This window comes from Choristoneura fumiferana, chromosome 17, assembly GCF_025370935.1.
Source record: "Choristoneura fumiferana chromosome 17, NRCan_CFum_1, whole genome shotgun sequence".
NCBI lineage: Eukaryota > Metazoa > Arthropoda > Insecta > Lepidoptera > Tortricidae > Choristoneura > Choristoneura fumiferana.
In genome coordinates, this window is record NC_133488.1 from 12,826,923 (window position 1) to 12,849,906 (window position 22,984).

The following is a 22,984-nucleotide window of genomic DNA, read 5'->3' on the forward strand; positions in this document are numbered from 1 at the left end:
ATTCAATGTCTGACGTTTCAGTTTCATAGATATAGGCGTTGTAGAAGAAAGCTCATCTTCGGTCGGCCGAATTATTTTATCGTTGATTGATGACGGCTACTAATGCATTGATTAATCGCGATTGGGTGCCGATTCATTAAGTTTACGCCTCCTGGAGTAGTGATAGTGCCCGGATTTACCTTTTTCCCTGGTGTAAAGAAAAGGCATAAAACTGGTGTTCGACAAGTCACTTGGCAATATGCCTGCCGTAAGGGGAGATGGAATGCGAGGACTTGCAGTCTTCATATCGGATATAAGAAACTGTAAAAGTAAAGAAGCCGAGATAAAACGGATCAATAAGGAACTGGCAAACATCAGAAGTAAGTTCAAAGGGGACAAAACCCTTGATGGATATCAGAAAAAGAAGTATGTCTGCAAATTGTTATTCATCTTCCTGCTCGGTCACGATATCGACTTCGGGCACATGGAGGCGGTCAATCTGTTGTCTTCCAACAAGTATTCTGAGAAACAGATTGGGTATCTGTTTATATCTGTGCTGGTCAATACCAACAGTGACCTTATCAAGCTGATCATTCAGAGTATCAAGAATGACTTACAGTCGCGTAATCCAATCCATGTCAACCTTGCTCTGCAATGTATTGCCAATATTGGTAGCAAAGATATGGCTGAAGCTTTTGCCACTGAGATTCCTAAACTTCTAGTCTCTGGAGATACTATGGATGTTGTTAAACAGTCTGCTGCTCTCTGCCTTCTTAGACTTTTTCGTAAATCACCAGAAATTATACCTGGAGGAGAGTGGACATCCCGTATCATTCATTTATTGAATGATCCTCATATGGGAGTTGTGACAGCTGCTACATCTCTTATAGATGCATTGGTGAAGAAGAACCCAGAGGAATACAAAGGATGTGTGACCTTGGCTGTGGCAAGACTGAGCCGCATTGTAACTGCTAGCTACACAGATCTTCAAGATTATACATATTACTTTGTGCCAGCCCCCTGGCTCTCAGTTAAACTTTTGCGACTGCTTCAAAATTACACTCCACCATCAGAGGAGCCTGGAGTAAGAGGTCGACTTTCAGAATGTCTAGAAACTATATTCAACAAAGCACAGGAACCTCCTAAATCCAAAAAAGTGCAGCACTCAAATGCTAAAAATGCTGTTCTATTTGAGGCCATCAGTCTCATCATTCACAATGACAGTGAACCTAACTTGTTGGTGAGGGCATGCAATCAGTTAGGTCAATTCCTTAGCAACCGTGAAACCAATTTGCGTTACTTGGCTCTTGAGTCCATGTGTCATCTGGCTACCTCTGAATTCTCACATGAAGCTGTAAAGAAACATCAAGAAGTAGTCATTCTTTCAATGAAAATGGAGAAAGATGTCTCAGTTAGACAGCAAGCAGTAGATTTGCTATATGCTATGTGTGATAAAACAAATGCTGAGGAAATAGTGCAAGAAATGCTGGCATATTTAGAGACAGCTGATTATTCCATCAGAGAAGAGATGGTGCTGAAGGTTGCCATATTGGCAGAAAAGTATGCAACTGATTATACTTGGTATGTTGATGTGATTCTTAATCTTATAAGAATTGCTGGTGACTATGTGTCTGAAGAGGTCTGGTACCGAGTTATTCAGATTGTCATCAACAGAGAGGAAGTTCAGGGATATGCAGCTAAAACTGTTTTTGAAGCTTTGCAGGCACCTACTTGCCATGAAAACATGGTCAAAGTTGGAGGCTACATTCTTGGTGAATTTGGCAATTTGATTGCAGGAGACACAAGGTCCTCACCTTTGGTTCAATTTGAATTGCTCCACTCAAAGTATCACCTCTGCTCAGCTGCAACTAGAGCTCTATTGCTGTCAACATACATTAAACTGGTCAACCTGTTTCCAGAGATCAAAAATCGTGTCCAAGAAGTATTTCGAGCTGACTCTAACTTGCGTTCAGCTGATGTTGAGTTACAACAGCGTGCATCTGAGTACTTACAGCTAAGTATAGTAGCCAGTTCTGATGTTTTGGCTACAGTATTGGAAGAAATGCCTGCTTTCCCTGAAAGAGAATCATCTATTCTGGCTGTGCTGAAAAAGAAAAAGCCTGGACGTATTCCTGATGACATGAGAGAGTCTAAGAGTCCTCAGCCTCCAACAGTTGCTGCCCCTGTTGTCAACACTACAAATAATACAAATGCGTCCAGTGCTGACCTTTTGGGTCTGTCCACACCCCCTGGTGCTGCTGCTCCCACCACAGGCAATGGTTTACTTGATGTCCTTGGAGATTTGTATACCACTCCAAAAATAAGTCCAAGTACTGTTGCACAAAATAATATCAAGAAGTTCTTATTTAAAAATAATGGTGTACTATTTGAAAATGAATTGATTCAAATTGGAGTTAAAAGTGAATTTAGACAGAATCTCGGCAGAATTGGCCTGTTTTATGGCAACAAGACTCAATTCCCCATTCAAAGTGTTCAACCAGAATTACACTGGACTGATATGCACAAGTTAAATGTCCAGATGAAACCCATGGAACCAATATTGGAAGCTGGTGCCCAGATACAACAAATGTTAACTGCTGAGTGTATTGAAGATTTTCTAGATACACCAAGCATGTCTGTTTCATTTATCTACAACAATGTACCACAAAAAATTACAATGAAACTTCCACTGACTTTAAACAAATTCTTTGAGCCAACTGAAATGAATGGAGAATCCTTCTTTGCAAGGTGGAAAAACTTGGGAGGTGAACAGCAAAGGGCACAGAAAATTTTTAAGGCACAGGGATCTATTGATATTACAGCTACACGCACCAAACTAGCTGGATTTGGAATGCAGCTATTGGATGGTATTGATCCAAATCCTGATAACTTTGTGTGTGCTGGTATTGTACATACTAGAGTCCAACAAGTGGGATGCCTCATGCGGTTGGAACCGAACAAACAAGCTCAAATGTTTAGACTTACAGTAAGATCTAGCAAGGAATCTGTCTCACAAGAAGTTTGTGATTTGCTTGCGGACCAGTTTTAATAATGTGCGTGTGAGCAGAATACAAGTAGGAACAGCATACTTTGCTAGTAGGTTCACAGTTGCAGTATAAACAACACAAATGCTATATGAGAGCATCTTATAAAAGACACTTGTGAACATTGCACTGATCCAGTAGGAATTTGTAATCTCATATGTACAATTTTGAGATGAATTTTATTGCTGACTATCAAGTTAATATTGCGTTAGAAGAATATAAAAGCTGTATTTGAGTTTCATACAATTTAGGAAAAATAATGTTATAAAGTAGTCCATTGCTATACTTTTGTTTAATACACTATGTAAAAAATGAATCTAACTATTCAACTATCATGTAAATCAGATTTTCATTGATAGAATATGATATTAGAATTTAATGGGATATTGTATTATTTTATCTGTTTGTAATATTAGGCAGACTTGCTGACATGTAAGTTTAGGCTTAATTTTAACATAAATTTATTTAGATTATTATTTTAGTTATTTTATGTTTCACTGTACAATTTAAATATGGTACTTTTAAGTTTGTACCATACATAATTAATATTTTTTTTGTATATATTTTTTTATAATTATGCCCAAATTTTGGCAAAGGTTACACTGCGTGTAACTTTAGTTTCATATTATTTGAAAAAGTAATATAAAATAATTTTAACCTGAAGGTCGTGGGTTCAAACCCCGGCTCGCACCTCTGAGTTTTTCGAAATTCATGTGCGGAATTACATTTGAAATTTACCACGAGCTTTGCGGTGAAGGAAAACATCGTGAGGAAACCTGCACAAACCTGCGAAGCAATTCAATGGTGCGTGTGAAGTTCCTAATCCGCACTGGGCCCGCGTGGGAACTATGGCCCGAGCCCTCTTGTTCTGAGACGAGGCCTGTGCCCAGCTGTGGGACGTATATAGGCTAGGATGAATAAAAAAAAAATTATCATGTTCTATTCAAAATCTAAAATTCAGATGTTAAGTGATGAAAAGGAAATGAGTAAAATGTATAAGCATACCAAAGTAAAACGATTTGGCTGTTATGTGTATGTTTATCACCATATTGTAACAAATCAATTGGTTTATCTAATGTAGGTGCTGGCGGGATGTTCATTAGTGGGTGTTATCTGTTAGCCTGTTTACAGAACATATGTAAAAGGCTCAGGCCTGAAATGTCTGTTTTCCTAAAATGTACAATTCTCAAAGCGTCTACGTTTTCACAATGTTAGCACTTCTATTTTGTCAGCTTTCTCAAAATGTATGCTATTTAAAATGTGTACAATCTCAGGAAGTCGTCCATTCATAATGTTTACATTCCTATAATATTAGCATTACCATAATTTCTGCTTTCCCGCTAGTTCAATTACTTGCATACTTTGATAAGATAAATATATCTATACCTAATATAAAATTACTGCTTTAGAACAAAATATTTTTCGTTCTCAACCGGTTTCGTACCCGAACGAAGGGATTTTCGTAGTTTAGTTTTTTACTAAAATTAATGCTAATAAATGCGAAAGTCTGTCTGTCTGTAACTCTTTCACGGCTAAACCGCTGAACCGATTTAGATGAAATTTGAAGACCATGATTGGAGACATTTTCGGAATAAGACTTTTCTGGAATGCCAACGTTATAAGAAGGCGGATATTTTGAGGTTGCAGGCATTTTGAGAATAAGCACTTTCTGAAAAGCGAACATTATACAAAAACTGGCATTCTTGGAGACAGGCAATTTTAAATAGCTGACATTATGCAAAAGACGTGTTGACATTCTGAAAAGCAAACATTTTGCGAAAAATAAATTTTAGGAAAACGGATATTTCAGGCCTGAGCCATGTAAAACTCATTCTACAATATGTTTGATATGTCATTTCTGTGTAGATGCTTGTATTTAAATAGTACCTAAAACATGAAAAGAACAACTGCTTGGTAAATATTGTCGTAAATATTTTAAGTATTTTATTTTCTTATGATGTTCCTGTTAATTGTTAAAATGTATGCCTATCAGAGATTTATTTTGGTATAGAAAGTAATGTTTGATATAAGTATCTGAACATTTTTGTTGTCATGTCATTATTCATACATTCCTCAGTTTTAGTTTTGAATAGATTTGTTATAGGTATAAGCCCAATCGAATTAGTGACTACGAAAGATTCTGTATGCATGCAATTTCCTTGGACCTTTATACCTATTATACCTATGTTAATCAAAGTAAATATGTTATACCTATACGCGTGAAATCTATTTGAAGAGCCATTGCCCATTGTGTATATGCATTTCGCAGATAACAGATGGAGAGAAATGAGCTCACAGTTATCATTATACACTGTAAATGTACTCATGTTAAGAGATTATCAAAATTACCTACGTACAATACTGATGTTGTTGGTATGTGTTAATATGGTTATGTGTAGTTCATAGGAATCTCACCACATAAGGTTATTCATATACCACATGACGATAGATTGTAGTTTACTAGTAGAGTGGTATAAGGGTAATTGATTGGCTTGGACTTATATATCACATGATTTCAGTTGTATGCATTAAAATAAAATCAAACATGAAATGTTTCAAATTATCAGTAGGTAGCTTAGAAAGTTTACTTTGCATGGTAGGTGTGTTAAGATCAGTAGTAATAGTGAAAATATTCACAATACATTTGTTTCTATGCATTAACTTCATCTTGTTGCAATATGTGGTATAAAAATTATATGTATATTATGAAGTTATGAATGACGTATACAATGCTTATTTGATACGTATACCTTCAGTGTATTGTATTATGTGTGATTACTGATTAATTGAATATAAAATGTACAATATCGCATGATTATCAATTGAGCGTGATACACGGAATATAATAGAATTTCGTTCCCGCGCTTGAAGCCACATTGTAATTGTCTAACGTAAATATTTATCCAAAATATAATATATTTAAAATTGCACATTATTTTTAATTGATATCCAAATAAATTATGTGTGTTTGTGTGTATGGATGCAAATAGAAACTATGAGTAAGATAGCAACTGTTTAATAGTATCAAATCCTGTCAATCAGCTTTCTTAATTTACATTAAAAAATAGGAGTTTCTTGTAATACTTAATCAAACCATTCTTCCACATTCGGAGAATTCTCCAAAACGTCATTGGACTCACTGTAACAAAAAAAAAACAACTGTTAGTTACTGAATCAAATAACTTAAAAAAAAAAACTTAACCGTCTCCAAGATTTGTGGCTTGAGGGCTCACGATTAATTATTTAAAAAAAAAACGGCCAAGAGCGTGTCGGACACGCCTAAGGTAGGGTTCGGTAGCCATTACGAAAAAATCAAGTTATATTTTTCTAAGGATTTCGTATTGTGTCACAGAATAAGTAATAGTACAATACCCTTAGCATAAGTTTTCGGTTACAAAATACGTCTCGATCGCGTTCGCGTTAAAATCTCAATTTGTATGGAACACGAACAGCGCCTCTAGCGGAACGTTTGCGATGTTCGTGTTTGCATACAAATTGAGATTTTAACGCGAACGCGATCGAGACGTATTATGTAACCGAAAACTTACACTAAGGGCACTGATTGTGTACGGAATCTTCCAAGTATATTTTATATCTTAGGCTGCTATTTACTCTTAAACTACTAATAATTCTCAAGCAATTTAGCCGTTATAATTTTCCTTGTAAATTTGATATACTTACTACCATCCTGTTTTTTTCTTAAAATTTTCCACCTAACAGTTAGATTTTAGAGGGGGGGGGATGCCCGATTTACAACCCCCAATAGTTTTTAAAAGACCTATCCAATGATACACACCCACACACTATCGGGTGTCGAAAAAAAAAGAAGTTTTTTTTTCGGCGTGACTGATATTTATAGCTCAGGACTTAAACATGAAATCCTTCATAACTAGCGTAAAATTTGCATACGTACTCATAATACTTCGAAAAATAATGTCCCAAAACTCCCCCTTCCCCCTCCCGACTATTAGACCAAAATTGACCAAATACATAAAATCCCTTAAAACTAGCTGAAATTTGGTATACAGAGGCTGTTTGATAACTAACAACCAGTCAAACCCCCCAAGCTTCCGCCTCTTGCGGCATAAGATATACAGGATGTTAACCCTTTACCAGGCCCCGAAGAACCAGCGTGTCTTAATACGTACTTTATATGCTGTTGCAACCGTATTGAACGCCTTGTAAAAAATGTATTTATGAAAGTCGGACATCTTCCTTTAAACCAGAAATAAATATGTGGGGTACGGTTATCCCATCGCCTGTCTAACTGTCATACTAGATTTTGTCTTATTATATTCTTGATCAGGCCATGGGATATATTCCACCCACATCTTATATCGGTTATAATAGTCAAGGTTTAACTCCAAATCTCCTACGAAACATTATATCAATCACTGAAAACATTATTTTATGATCTTTTTTCATGACACGCTTTAAAATCCAATAATATATCTTTAGCAGCCGTTTAAATCCACTCATGATTTTAATGATTGTAAGGTAATATAATCATATATTTTGCTAAATACTCCTGCATCCTTGTGATAGGACTAGAATTAGGATGTGGGATGACTCTATCACATTGCCTGGCTAGAATTTTCCTGTGTGGGAACTATTCTTCCCATGGCCCGATTAGATTTTGGGTCTCTTTGGTACATGAATTCGTTCTAGGTTGAACACAAAAACTGTTTTATTACTTACGTGAGTTTTTATGACATGACAAGACAATTTACCGGGCCATGGGAAAAATAGCTCCCACACAGTTAAACTCTAATAAGGCCATGGGATAATGTCAACCCACATCCTAATTCTGGTCATACACAATAATGCATGAATATTTAGCAATGTTTACGATTACATTAGCTTTCAACACTCAAAATCTACAAAATATCAAAAAATTGTTCGACCTATGTACTTCTGTTTCATAGAAATTATGGAGTGTTCGAATTTTCTCCGTAGTTTACTGAAATTAGCGTTCAAGTGAATTTAAACGGCTGCCAAAGATATATTACGCAATTTAGAAGCGTGTTGTGAATGAAGATCATAAAATAATATTTTCAGGGATTGACAAAATATTTTGTAGGTGGTTTGGAGTTAAAACCTGACTACGGTTACCAATAGAAGATGTGGGTGGAATATATCCCTTGGCCTGGTAAAGGGTTATAGTATCTTCTTAAAGGAACTTCAAATAGTAAAAAAAAAGTGTAAAATTGGTCTGTAAGTATTTCTTAGAAAGCAAAAATCGAGGGTCGTTAAATTCGGAAACGGTTGTCCGAATCTCTGCGTTTTTTAAGCATTTCAAGGTATGTCGGTATTTATTTAGTTCCAATCAATACAGAGCTTCCCCCTGCGCCTGATAATTTACTGAATCTCATCAGCTGTGGTAAGGGTGTAAAAAGGGATGTGAACGTTGGTGCGAGTGTAGAAAAGCAGGTTTGATGAGTTCGGCAATGTGTCGCCATTGTGTTGGCCAATTGTGCGAAAATTCACCGGACTTCATACATGATGATGATGTGATTTAAATAGTCTAAAAAATATTTTTTTCCTTTCTAATAAATATTTGCAGATCAATTTTACACTTTTTTTTACTATTTGAAGTTCCTTTAACATCCTGCGACCCACCATATTTACAACAAAAATTTAAAACTTAATATCTCATGGACAAAGAAAATTACACTATTTTTTTAAACATAAGTTCTATTGCTAACAATATGTACTAGTATTATCACTGAACCCCCAGGAGGTTAAGAAGATACTATTGTAAAAAAAAGATGTATATATATTTTTTTAACACCCCGTATATCTTATGGCGCAAGAGGCGGAAGCTTGGGGGGTTTGACTAGTTGTTAGTTATCAAACACAGCGTCAGTATACCAAATTTCAGCTAGTTTTAAGGGATTTCACTAATATGTATATCCATGCCAAATTACAGCTTTCTATGTTCCGTTTTTTAATCCGACCGAGATACTAAAATGACGTACGATACGAACTTCGAGTTTCATAGTAGCCCTGCAGCTTTCATTAGACAGAGTTATTAGTGCCGTGTGTGGAACGATGGGTACCTGTCCAGTGAAGGGTCATTGCTGAACATCTCTGTGGGTACTGTAGGCGGCGCGCGTTCCGGAAGCAGCTCGAGGTACGACTGGCGCGACTGCAGATGTCGTTCGACCTCCTCAGGCGTCATGTGCCCGTCTCCTGGGGATAGACCAAACCCCAGGGCGGGGGACGCTTTTGCCAGCATAGACATGTTAGCCTGATGCTGGGAAGGAAATGTTTATTAATACATACTCTTTGTTAAACACCACATAATAAACAACTTAAGTAAAACAACCTTTGGAAACAGAAAGAAGAAACAAATGAATTTAATCATGTTTTGAAACTCTATTTAACCCCCTCAGAGGTTGAATTTCGAAAAATTCCTCCTTAGTTGACCTCTATGACCATCAAAAATATGTCTGTCAAGTTTCTGGCTTCGAAGCAGCTGGGCGACGGTGAATCAGTCAAGGACATGAATTTTATATCACTAATAGATAAATTGGCCTTAATTCAAAAATATTTTTAATAAGAATTAATTTATATAATCTTGTTACACATTAAATTAGGGTGACTTCAAATCTCGATTAAAATTAATCGAAATGAATGGGTAAATATTTCCATTTTGAGCTCAAATATTTTGATAAAAGTATCATTTGAGTATGCATTTGCCATTCTATGGAAAATATAGAGCAGGCGCCAACGTAAGTTGCGTACGCAAAATCAGGGGACCGCATTCTGTGAATAGTTTTCAACTCTGAAAAGCTTGCAAATTATGATTCTGAATGTTGCCAGGAGATCCGGTGGTCCATTTTTTTTATATAAGAATAAGAATAAGAATAATTTTTATTTATCTAAAAATGTAAATCTAAAAATGTAAATATACCCCATTCCTTAAAACACCATGTAAATGGACTGAAAAAATTGCTTTTGGAACGTTTTAATACCTAATTTCGTGATAATATTCATTTTTTACAAGCTTTTATAAATATACCGAGTCAGTTGAAAACTTTTATTTTTAATAATAAAAAAAAGTATTCCATTATTTTTTTATTTTTAATACAAGCTTTTTTGATGATTGCACTTTTATTGTCATCTAAACTACATTTCCGTGCCAAATTTCAAGTCGATGCCATTAACTGTTGAAGAGTTCCATCCTTCAGAGACGATCCTAGTTGGACCACCAGGATGTCACTATCCGATTATTGTATTGTCATTAGATTTACATAAGTATGCCAAGTTTCAAGTCAATCCGGCTACTGGAAGTGGGTCAAATTCAACTTGCAAGATTTGACCCGCACATTTGTACATCTATATATATAAAAGAAGAAACTGACTGACTGACTTATAGATCAACGCACAGCCCAAACCGCTGGGCGTAGAAACATGAAATTTGGAATATATGTTCCTCTATCTATATATATAAAAGAAGAAACTGACTGACTGACTGACTTATAGATCAACGCACAGCCCAAACCGCTGGGCGTAGAAAAGTGAAATTTGGAATATATGTTCCTTAATAGGTGTAGACGCGCACTAAGAAAGGATTTTTCGAAATTCCCACGGGATAGGGAATAAATGGGATTTATATTTTCACTTCGAAATGGCCCTATTTCCGTAACTATAATTATTATAAACTTCAAATTTGGCATGCAAGTAGGTAATACTAACAGCTAAAAATACATTTCAGGATTTTCCGAAATTCCCACGGGATAGTGAATAAATGGGATTTGTATTTTCACTTTCAATTAATGACCCTTTTTCCGTAACTTAAGTAATAGAGACTTCAAATTTGGCGAGCAAGTAGGTAATACTAACAGTTAAAAACAATTTTCAGGATTTATCAAAATTCCCACGGGATAGGGAATAAAATGGGATTTATATTTTCGCTTCAAAGTGGCCCTAACTCCGTAATTATAAATATTAGAGACTTCAAATTTGGCACGCAGGTAGATAATACTAATATAGGTAAAAAATGTCTCAAAGATTTATTTATTTATTTATTTAATCAAACGGCACATGCTAATAAACTAAATTTTGGTATCGCCAAACTGTTACCAGTTTGTTGGCGATTTTCCGAATATCCCACGGGATAAAACGAATAAAGAGGATTTTATATACCAACTGAATCAGAAAAAACATAAGCTAAACCAATAAAACTGGGGACTGGAGATTAGGCAAACTGATGTAAATCTGGTAACGATTATTTAGCAGTGTCATCCTGCTCATCCTGGCGAGGATCGTCTCCGTAGAAGGGAACTCCTCAAAAGTTGATGGCACACGCAAAAGACTTTACATGATTGTTAAATTTCAATGACAATGCGTTTAAATGATATACACCGCCTGATGCTGCAGCCAGGGTCGTCTGCTGATGACGGAACTCCTCAAAGGCTGATAGCATTGATACGAAATTTTACATATACGTTCAACGAGTTGACACAATTACTGAGCAATCACCCGCGACCTTTATGATAGCTACTTTTGTGCCCATGCAATGTGTGTTCATACAGTTCCTCCACTTCCACACTGTAAGAACACAAACAAATCACACAAATCCATCTATCACCACCACCACTTTACACTGACGCGTTTCGAACCCAACCAGAGCTCATCTTCAGAGCAACACAACCGTTCAGCATGCTACGGTGTGAAATTTGGCATAGATGGACCTAATGTAATACAGAGGTGCACTAGGGAAAGATTTTTAGAAAATCTCATGGAATAGGAAAATATCTCATCTTTGTTTGTTGGGGGTAATCTCTGAAACTACTGAGCTGATTTAAAAAAAAACCTTTTATCAATAGAAAGATTCACTATCCTTGATTGACATTAAAGTACCTACTTTAAAAAAAATGAAAACTTTCCGCAGAATAAAAATAAGTTTCAATTTTGAGGCAGATTTTCAATATTATTTCAACAATACTCGTAGAAAGCTACAATGTTTCTCTAATCGACAATTGACAAGATTTCATTTTTTTAACACCTGTAAATTACTACAGGAATCGAAAGAGTTTTGCCTCCTGAACATGGGCAAATATTTATTATAATTGATTTCTCCATATTTAAAAAAATACAAAAAAATGAAAAAATATGGCTGAATTTGCTAACACTACGACAGTAAAGATATGTTTCCTTTGCCTTTTTCACCAGAAAAAGGAGCTGTCAAAATTTTGACAACGTCTCTATGCAATGTCTACGTCAGATTTACGTGATCTTTTTTTTAACAGACTAGACAAAAGTAATGGATCTATTGTGTCGTAGTTTTGGAGTTATGCCCTTTTAGAATAAGCACATCTTAAAAAAATTGTAATAAATTAATTAATAGTTGTAGCGAAATTTTAAAAATATCAGCGTTTTTCTCTTTCCAAACAGAATACAGAGAACGAATCAAATTATAGTCTTAGAAATATGAAATCTTGTCAATTAAGAATTTAAAATAGATCATAACAGTAATTCATGTCCCGTGGGAACTTTACAATTTCTCGGGATATAATCCTATAGGTATCGTGTATGAAGTCGCGGGCAAAAGAAATGCGTAGTACTTTAACGTTTTCTAAAATTCCAACGCTGAATCAGCGAAGCAGGGTTATAAAAGTTGGTAAGATTAAACATAATCAATGACATACGTATGTATAGGTTGATTTTGTATTACAAAATTTACACCACTGTCTAAAAGAAAATCTGTCTGTATTTTTATTTCCATGTATCCTCCGAAAAATTAATCAAAACACGAAACATGGATCGCAGAAAGTAAATGTATGTTACTCCAAATTTTACGCGAGCGAAGCCGCGGGCAAAAGTTAGTATAAGAATAGGTTAGAAAGCGCTACCAAAAAAGTTGGTTAAGTTAGGTTAGGTTAGAACAGTGACCTCGTCAGAAACGACTCGCTACTAGAAAAGAAGGTTAGGTTAGGTAGGTTAGAACTGCGACCACATCAGAAAACGAATTGCATGTTTTCTTGGTAATAAGTTTTATAATAACTAAATAATATGAGAATAATGAATACTTGATTTGTTATTCTTTGATATGAATATCTAAACAAAAATTTATATTTGTAACAAAAATCAATGATTTAAATTTCTTCAAAGTAAGTGTTCTGCGTATTGATTATTTTATGAAACGATAATATGATAAAAAATGTCTGTTAAACGAAATTCTACCAAAATGTTGTCTGTAAAACAATGTACAACCATCCTGGAGACTAGTTGCTAGTGTCCAGGAAGTAATGTCGAACTGTCCACGAAGTAAGTATGAAATTTACTTTCTGGACAGTAAGAGGTTTCGAACTGTCCAGGAAGTAAGTATGAAATTTAGTTTCTGGACAGTGAGGGGTTTCAAACTGTCCAGGAAGTAGGTAAGTGTGAAATTTACTTCCTGGACAGTAACGGGTTCCTTTAAAAATTTGAACTCACGACAGTGCGCGGGCCGAGCGGCAGTGTTGGGTGTAGTTAACTAGTATTTTGAAATGGGTCCATGTCATCATTATCATCAACACCATCATCACCGTCACCATCACTACCAACCATCATCATCTCATCACCATCAACGATCATCATCATCACTAACAATCATCTTCATCATCATCAAAATCATCATTACCAACCATCATCACCATCACTAACAATCATCATCATCATTATCATCAACACCATCACTAACAATCAGCATAATCATCAAAATCATTATCATCATCACCATCAACGACCATCATCGTCACCATCACTAAAAATCATCATCATCACCATCAACAATCATCATCACCATCAACCATCATCATCACATCACAATCACCACCTTCATTTTATTATAACCATCATCATCATTTTTGAGAAAAGCTATATACAAGCTACGACCAGTAATCGCCATCCTGGCCTCGTATCATCAAACAAACTTCTACTCGTCCAGGATGGCTTACTTACTGGTCTCTGCAGTAATGTACTATGAAAATGGTTTAAAAGCATTATTTCAGTCCATTTACGTGATGTCTTAGGGGTTCTGGTATGAAAAAAATGGACCACTGGGCCTCCTGGCAACATTCAGAATCATAATTTGCAAGATTTTCTGAGTTCAACTCCCTCCAGAACCCGCTCTAATATTATGTATTTGAAGCTTAAAAATTTCCGAGGGACATTTTCACAGGCACTAAAAATAACTATGGTCAGAATACGTCTCTTAGTCAAATATTTTTTATTCTACCAAAAGAAAAAAAATCTAATTTACTTACAGCATGTGTAGTATTAGGAGGCTTCTTAGGAACAACTGCTCTTTTCCTTTTGACAGCACTGGCCCCCTTGTTAGAGGCTGCAGCTGAGAGATTTTGGTGTGCAGCACTTGCCTCAATTTTTTTTCTATAAATTTTATCAAATATTTAAGATACTTGTGAGCAGATACAGTTAATACTTAATAGTCTTATTTTACTGATTATTCTTGAATGTTATTTTTCACAAATGGTCATTTAACAGTTTTGTAGCTGAAAACTGCCAATGAACAAAGAAATTAACTGGGTTCTTCCAGGATCTTGGCGTTAATGTGTTAAGACTGTTGGCTACTGTAAACTACCAACTTCCAACCATGTGTGTAATTAGATTGTTGCTATTTGTTTAGTTCTACTTTTTGATAATTTACCGTTTTAAGATATCAGCGCGGTTGTAATCAGTGTCATCTGATGACTCTGTATCTTCACTCTCCGAGGTTGAGCTGTCGGGCTTCTCATATTGCAGTAATCTGTCTAGGAGGAAGCTGCGGTCCCGGGAAACCTTCAACAGTCTCTTCTGGCTACATCTCAAAGCATCTTGAAAGCATTCATTTTCCTAAAAGAAAAAAAGTTTGTTTGTCTACTATTGTATCTAGCCCAGTTAATAACAATATGATTTTAGTGAGTTTTTATTGTTGCATTTTCATATTCTCAAATAACAGTACTCTGCCATGCCAGATTGATGGTGACTGGTGCAGAACGTTAGACATGTTAGGTAACTCATACAGGACATTGAGTTAAAATTGTTTATATTTTTTACTCCATTTTTTTGTTACTCCATACAAACATTGAAATATCCAAATATCTAAACACCCAAACTTTCACATTTACAATACGGTATTTGACTATTTTGTATATGTTTTATAAATTAAAACTACACAATGCCTGTTATCGAATAGAAACACAATTTTTAAGCTACCTTTACAAATAACAAAGTTATAAAGGTTTGAAATTCAAGATTAGACAGAGAAAGATACTGGCATGTGACGTCACACGCCAGTACCACCATACTTGCTGCATAGAGAAAAGCGTTTGAGAAAGAGACAGGTATATAGATTTTTCAAAAAATCACTATAAATCTAATTTTCAACCGATTTAAATTTTCTCTTCACTAAACACTAGACAGTGTTTATCTATATTTTCGTAATAATATTAAGATATGGCAAAATCAGGAGTTGTCAAATACGAGTTATAGGTAGTGCCACAAGAGTTGTAAAAATTATTTGATTACACACACATAGCTACAACATGTTGTGTAATGACAATGACTACAGGATTTTGACATTTACTCATTCATTTTATTCATTCTTCTCTTGTGCAATCAGTTATTTTTGTATTGTGTGTAATTATTCACTTCAAGTCTCATGCCACTATCTATATAATAAGATAGGATTCTTAGTAGCCTGTAAAGTTTGTCTATAGCTCATTTTGCTAGTGACATATTGAAGTTCAACCTTAAGCTACTGTTACACATGCTTGTGACTAGCATGCTTATGAGCATGCCAGTAATGAGCATACCCCGGGACTTTCGGGGCACAAATAATTTGCTAAAGAGTAGACATTAATAGATAGGTTTATTTTGACAAAACATCATATTATGCCTAATTAAATGAATAATTACCTCACTGCGAATTGTAAACTATACTAGTACTTTAGGTTTAGTCCCAAGGCTTATGTTATGAGATAATAATAAAAAAAACGTTAATTAATTACCTGCAGTAAATTTAGTACTTTACGATTTTCAAAATAAAATTAATATCTTTTCTAAATTTCGAACAGTTAAGCAGCGCGCGGTGTCTTGCTGTAAATATCCATTTTAACCCACTGAATGATTTTTTACGTCGGCATATAATAGGTGCATATTTAATTTCTTGAAGAAATCAATTGGTGCATGATGTGTTTGCGATAGCAATTCTACTTCATTGCCTTGTAACAATTCGTTCATGATGTTTAGTGTGCTATAGCCAAAATTTTTATTTAAAACCAAATAAAATTTATTAATAACCGTTTCAAACTTAATTTGATTAAAATTGAAATGATTTCATCTTACAAAGTATTTATATTTTTTGTGTTTTAAATATCATGTATTTTTTTCTAATTGATTAATTATTCATTATGTAGAAACCAGCTAGAGTGCACTCTGTTTTTTAACTCGATACCTACTCTTTGGCTAATGTCAATCATCCATGCTCTGAAAGTCCCAGGGTATGGTAATGAGCATGCTCATGGACTGTTTGCATTTGTTAGCAATAAGGGTGCTAGTTTTGAGTATGCTCCTAAATAAGCATGCTCAAAACAAACACTACGATACACATGCCTTTTTATGATTGGTTTTGGAGTCTTTTTGTATTTTTATTTCAACTCCAAATTTGTTACTTTTACGGGTATATAGATGTCGCTAGTGCTGCTGCTTAAGTAGCGTAGTAGAAAAAAGCAACCTGAGATATGCGTGCATAGGAGAAAATTGTGTCTAGACTCCTGTCCAGCGGTGGTGTAGGGGTTATAGCACACATCACGGATTGCTGAGGACCTGGGTTTGATTCCCAGCACTGGTCCCTTTTTCTGGTTTTTCTGTGCATCCATGTCTCAGTTTGTATTTTCAACATGCCTTTTGATCACACATGCTCTCTGCCAGTTCAAAATCAGTGTTGCCACGGCAATTACCATGTTCTATGGCTTTCAGGCCATAAATTCTCAAAATCAACTACCTACAGCTGCAACCCTGTGGCCGTTACGGCTTTTCACAAAATTCAACGGTAATAAAATAATGAATTTATAAAAAAAAACACTTTTAGTAACTTTTTTTTGTAATCTTTTACTTGCAAGTCTCGTGGCACTACCAATACTAGCATGCTCATTAAGCAAACACATTCACACTTGCTTATTACCTTTCCCCCTTCCACCCAAGCATCAACTAGCATGCTCAATAGTAGCATGTCCTGTACACACATGCAACTAGGTAGCATTTGCTCAATTAGCATGGTTTTGTGCTGCTAATGAGCATGTGTAACAGTAGCTTAAGCCAAATGATATGGCTCTCCTTGACTCTTCTTTTCAGTATATTTATCATTTACAATCTAATGTACCTATGGCGCTCACATAAATGAGATATTTCAGTTTCTTTTTAAGGGTAAGGTAATGAGATTTGTAGTTGGTTTTCTGGCTCAGGCTCACTGCTGCTGTCGCTAGAGTAGTCCTCTGGAGGGGGCGCGCCGGGGGCTCCGCCGGCGCGGCGCTACTCATGCTTGCAGCCTCCGTTGCCTGCATGTTGGCAATGGAGCGGCAATACCACCCGTCCAGCATTTTCTGAAAATATATTTAACCACTGATATAATATAATAAAATTATTATATTCATACTAAGACTTTGGAAAAGAAACTAAATAATTACCTACCGTCTGGTCTACTTCATAGAATATATTGCTTGAGAGACATGGTCATAGTTTAACAGGTCTGCAGCATTCACAACATCGTAAGCGAGAAGACACAAGTAGGATACAATTACAGTAGTCTGCAGCTTTAAAATTACCAAAATGCTACCAATTTTAACAGTTTTTAACAAACTTACCTTAGTGTAGTTTTCTGACGCCAGTATGATCGTTTTCTATTTACTTTATTTACTACAACACGAGTTAAAGCTAATTTTGTATTCTTAAATATAAATCGATACCATGAAGATTTTCGGCATCCGTTTTAATTACCAAATATTAAACTATTTAGTGCAAACAAAACAGAATAACCATAAATAAAAATAACCCCACTCACTCATCTTGCTTAACAAATTAATTTGAGAATTTGACGTATCTGTTTTTTTTAAATTAATAGTGGCCTGTTCGGCTACGAGGCTATTCAGATTCAAGTAGTCTTTGGCGTGGATTCAAGAGTATATGTAAAACCCATAGAGGTAGGCATTACTATAGAGAGCAGCAGCTTAATGCCAAACTTACCCGATTATTACTATTATTACTTTTGTCACAGCTTTTGTGTATAAACAGCCCACAGGTGACTAAAATAAATTGACCAATAGGTGGCGGTGCATTTGGCGCCTATTCGCAAGTTTAGAATGAACTAACACAATTCGAAATAGTCATATTTCCAAAATAAACAAAACAACAACAAACAAAATGAACAGAATCTGGTTGAGTTTTAAATCAGAATATTTCGAGTTGAAAAAAGGCGGGAACTGTAAAACTTGGCGACGCGTTTTTTGTGCAAATTCATTTTTAATATTCTTTTTATCTGTAAATATAGGATCAATTAAGGTGTAAAGTAAAATATTTAGATTCTGTGTTATATATATTTTTTAGTGTAGTGTAGCTGAATATTCGGTAAGTAGTTAGTTTATTCTTATATTGTAAATATGAGTAAAGAGGAGCCCCCAGACCCTGGGGTTCATTTTCAGTGCAACCACCATCACCTGCTTGCTATGTTACTGTAAACAACAATAACGAAATCACCAATGATATACACAATGACAATGACTCAGTCATGGCTTTGATTCCGATGCGTCTCACGCATCAGCATCGGCCGAAAATTCTAAAACATCTTCGCGTAAACGCTCTTTTGTTCGTCAAATTTGCAAAACGTGTAACAAAAAAACGAGACATCGGAATAACAGTGGCACTGACCCTAATAAATCTTGCAAATGTGATTCAGACACTGATAGTCCGACAGTCATACCTGAAAAAGTAACACCGAATTTAGTTGATACGAATGCGACTATAGAAAATCCAGGCAAGGTCCCCATTGGTAGAAAGACCTACCAATCATCAGATGCTTCTCCGTACCTCATTCATGTGCAGCGCATTGAGACATCACCTTCTGACAATACCACCTTACACCCAGTTACATTTGGCAACTTCTTATTGAAACAAAAGTACAAAAACATTGTAAATGGCAGTGTTAAAAGAATCGGTAGGAACAGAATTGCTGTTGCATTCTCAAACTTTATAGATGCAAACGCTTTTATTTCAGATGCCAATTTGACAAACCATAAACTGAGAGCTTTTATTCCTACCTTTAACATCACCAGGATGGGGCTTATTCGTGGGTGCCTGATAATTGGAGCCCTGAGGAAGTCATTGAGAATATTAAAGTTCCCATAGGTTGTGGTGAAATAATAAAAGTAAGACGACTAAACTACAAAGTAATGGTTTCAGGTGCGCCAGTATGGAAACCTTCTCAAACTGTTGTACTTACTTTCGATGGCCAAACACTTCCTAAAAAAGTTTTTATGTGCTACAATGCCCTACCAGTCGAGTTATATATTTTCCCACCATACAATGTTACAACTGTTGTCGTTTCGGCCATACCAAAATTCAATGTAGATCTAAGCCTTGTTGCTATAAGTGTGGTCAAGGCCACACTGGGTCTTCTTGCGACATCACACCAGACGATGCATCCTGTTCTTATGTGCAGGTCATCACTTTGCAAATAGTAGGTCCTGCCCTGAACTTGACAGACAAAAGAGAATTAAACATAGTATGGCAACTTCTTCTATCTCCTATGCTGAAGCTTCAAAGCTGCATCCAGCTATTTCAAATCTTTTGCAGATGTGGTAGCTCATGGCCAAAATAACTCTTATTCGCAATCAGGAAATCAATTATCTACCCCAGGTAGTTTCCCCACAAAATCTTACAAAAAAACAATTTTGCAAAAGCCAAGACCTGCCCACATCCTATCTAAAGGTTATGATCAAGAGGCCATAAAGCTCTGATAAAAGATTACAACATGACTCTTTCATGTAAGGGTTGTGCTGCTAACAATCAAAACATGCCAGCTGATAATAATCAAAATAACACTCCAAGTACTTCAGATATTATAATTGCTTTATTAAATTATTTAACACAAACACAATCAAATAAAAAATACACCGTCCAACGTTGCCCCCTTATTTGAAATTTTGACCCAGTTCCTGAACATCCACAATGGACAATCACTTAAAGATTGTTCAGTGGAATTGCCGCAGCATAGTCAATAAGAAAAGCGATCTGCTTTTCTTATTGAACAAATACAGTCCAATTGCAGTAGCCTTACAAGAAACATGGCTAAACCAGATTTTCTTTTTAAAATCTCTGGTTTTTCTGTTTTGCGTGAAGATAGATCTGATGGTATGGCGGCGTTGCTCTACTCATCAACAATTCTTTTTATTTTACTCCTTTCCCTCTCCCTCCTCATAGTGCTGAATATTCTATTGTTGCTGCCATCTTAATAATATTTTAGTTGTTTCTATTTATATTCCCTGTCCATCTTCAATCATATTTAATGAAATAAATTCAATTTTATCCACTCTCCCTAAACCCTTATTCTTCTTGGTGATTTCAATTGTCATCATCAATCATGGGGTTGTGCGAATTCAAACCATTTTGGTAAAATTTTAATAGACATTCTAGATACCACAACCTTTGTTTTATAAATAATGGTAGCCCAACGCGTCGAACCGAGCCAAATGTTGCTTGAGTGCAGTTGATTTGTCTATTACTACCCCGACTTTAGCGGCCTCTCTTTCATGGGATGTCCTCTCATCAACTTTGGCAGCGACCATTTCCCAATAGTCATATCTATTCCAAACAACTCTTCTTTCAATATACAAAAACGGAGCCCGCGTACTCCTCGTTTAAGACATATTCTAACACATGCTAACTGGGGCCAATTTAGCATAGAAGTGGAGCAAAGAATTTCTTCCCTACCCAATGTTGTTCCGGGAAATGAGGTTAAGTGTGCTGAGGATTTTGCCAAATCATTAACCGACGCCGCGAATATAGTTTTTCCGGTTAAAGCACTAGATCAGAAAAACTGCCTTCCCCGCCCTGGGGGATAGTGAATGCACATCAGCAATAAAATCCCGCAAAAAAGCTGAAATGGTCCATGAATAGTGAATGCACGATCAGCAAAATTCAATGACATCAGCTGAAAAAGCTGAATAATTTATGCTACAGATATGACATTTGCAACCTGTCAAACCTTTCTAAAATTGTTGCCAGTACAAAGAAGCTTCTTAAAAAGAAAAAATTCAGGGCTGGAGGAACTTTTGTACTTCCATCTCGCCACAAACTAGTTCAACTGAGGTTTGGCGGAAGATAAAACGATTTAGATCAGCCTTTAGTGACACTAATATCTCTTCACTATCACCATCTTTGACGGATGCATTTTTAGACCAGCTAGCGCCAGCTTCAGTTCCTCAGGAAATTATCTTAAATCAATTTACGTTTTGCCCTTCAGTTGATAATTTTCCATCTGCTCCAAGTATTGAGTCTCCATTTTCTTTAATAGAACTTAAAGGTATATTACGTGGTCTTAAAGACTCTTCACCTGGGAAAGACGGAATTCCTTATTCCTTCTTGTGCAATCTTAGTGATAGCGCATTGACATATTTTTTAAACATCATAAATACCATTCTGCTCACTGGTAACGTTCCTCCGTCATGGAAAATTCAAATAATTTTACCAATATTAAAATCTAATAAATCCCCAACAGAAGCTTCTTCGCACCGCCCTATAGCTTTATCTTCTGTGCTCCTTAAACTGGCGGAACATTTAGTGAAGAATCGTTTAGAATGGTATTTGGAATCCAACGGACTATTAGCTAGTAGCCAATTTGGGTTTCGAGAGGTAAAAGCACGATGGATAGCTTATCCATATTCACGACAGATATAAGATCAGCACTTTCACTTAACCATAACACTATTTCTGTTTTCCTGATGTTTCTTCTGCATATGATAATGTTCTTTTAACTATTCTTCTTGAAAAACTCAACAAACTCAAAGTTCCTATTTGTTTATCTAACTTCATTATTAGTATCTTATCCGAAAGATTTATTACCGTTCTGCAGGCTCTTTAGAACTAAGCAGGGTTGTTTGGAAGGGTTACCTCAGGTTCGGTTTTAAGCCCTATTTTGTACAATGTCTACACCCATGATCTAGAGTATCACTTAACAGCCCCGTTAATATTTTACAGTATGCTGATGATCTTCTAATTTACTTTTCTGATGACAATGTAGCTAAAGCCTCGGATATTGTCAACTCTGCATTAACGCGATTATACACTTGGCTATGTTCAAATGGTATGGAGTTATCAACTACCAAGAGTTCGGTATTGGTTTTTAGTAGAATGAGAGCAATTCCCGAAGTTACTATATTATATAATGATGAACCGATTTCTCAAGTAAATCAAGCAAAATTTTTAGGGATATTTGACTCAAAGATGTCGGGCCTTCCACACTGCGAGTATATAGTTGCAAAAGTGTGAAAAATTATTAAATATTCTGCGATGTTTATCGGGTGTTTGGTGGGGCTCACATCCATTTTCGTTAAAATTAATTTACAATGCCCTGATCAGAAGCAGGATAGACTACGGATCATTTTTATTTAGAACCAATTAACTCCGCTCTGTTTGAAGAAACTAGATCAAATTCAATCTAAATGCCTTAGGTTAATTACCGGTGCTATGAAGTCTAGTCCAATAAATGCTTTACAAGTAGGAGTGTTGTGATCCGCCCACTCAAACTAAGCGGAGACAGTTTTATCAGATAAGTACTTATATCGTTCAATTCAGTATTCTAAATCCGATTCTAAATAAATTGGAAAATTTATCTTCACATATCAGTACATCGCGTTATTGGTTGCATAAGTCTTCTCCGTTGTTTAGTAAAAAGTTTGCAAAAAATTCCGTTCTTTGGA

General features: G+C 35.8%; 2 protein-coding genes and 1 pseudogene across 3 annotated transcripts in view; 2 read left to right on the top strand and 1 right to left on the bottom strand.

The window, feature by feature from the left end:
* On the top strand, window positions 1-5,953 carry AP-2alpha (adaptor protein complex 2, subunit alpha). Its single transcript, XM_074100868.1, has one exon. The coding sequence runs from the start codon at window positions 239-241 to the stop codon at window positions 3,026-3,028; it is 2,790 nt and encodes a 929-aa protein (XP_073956969.1). The 5' UTR covers window positions 1-238; the 3' UTR covers window positions 3,029-5,953.
* A 70-nt stretch (window positions 5,954-6,023) lies between these two features.
* LOC141437467 (uncharacterized) overlaps window positions 6,024-22,984 on the bottom strand; it is a 20,799-nt gene continuing 3,838 nt past the window's right edge. Inside the window, exons 1-5 of one of the 2 annotated variants that reach the window (XM_074100869.1) lie at window positions 17,197-17,377; window positions 14,680-14,864; window positions 14,279-14,402; window positions 9,083-9,279; window positions 6,024-6,162 (exon numbers count right to left, since the gene is read on the bottom strand). In XM_074100869.1, coding sequence (XP_073956970.1) covers window positions 6,108-6,162; window positions 9,083-9,279; window positions 14,279-14,402; window positions 14,680-14,864; window positions 17,197-17,289 — 654 coding nt within the window. In that variant the 5' untranslated portion in view covers window positions 17,290-17,377 and the 3' untranslated portion in view covers window positions 6,024-6,107. Of the gene's footprint in view, window positions 6,163-9,082; window positions 9,280-14,278; window positions 14,403-14,679; window positions 14,865-17,196; window positions 17,378-22,984 lie in introns of those variants that run through there. The other variant, XM_074100870.1, reaches the window with a different exon arrangement.
* Window positions 18,668-19,868, top strand: LOC141437103 (uncharacterized; annotated as a pseudogene).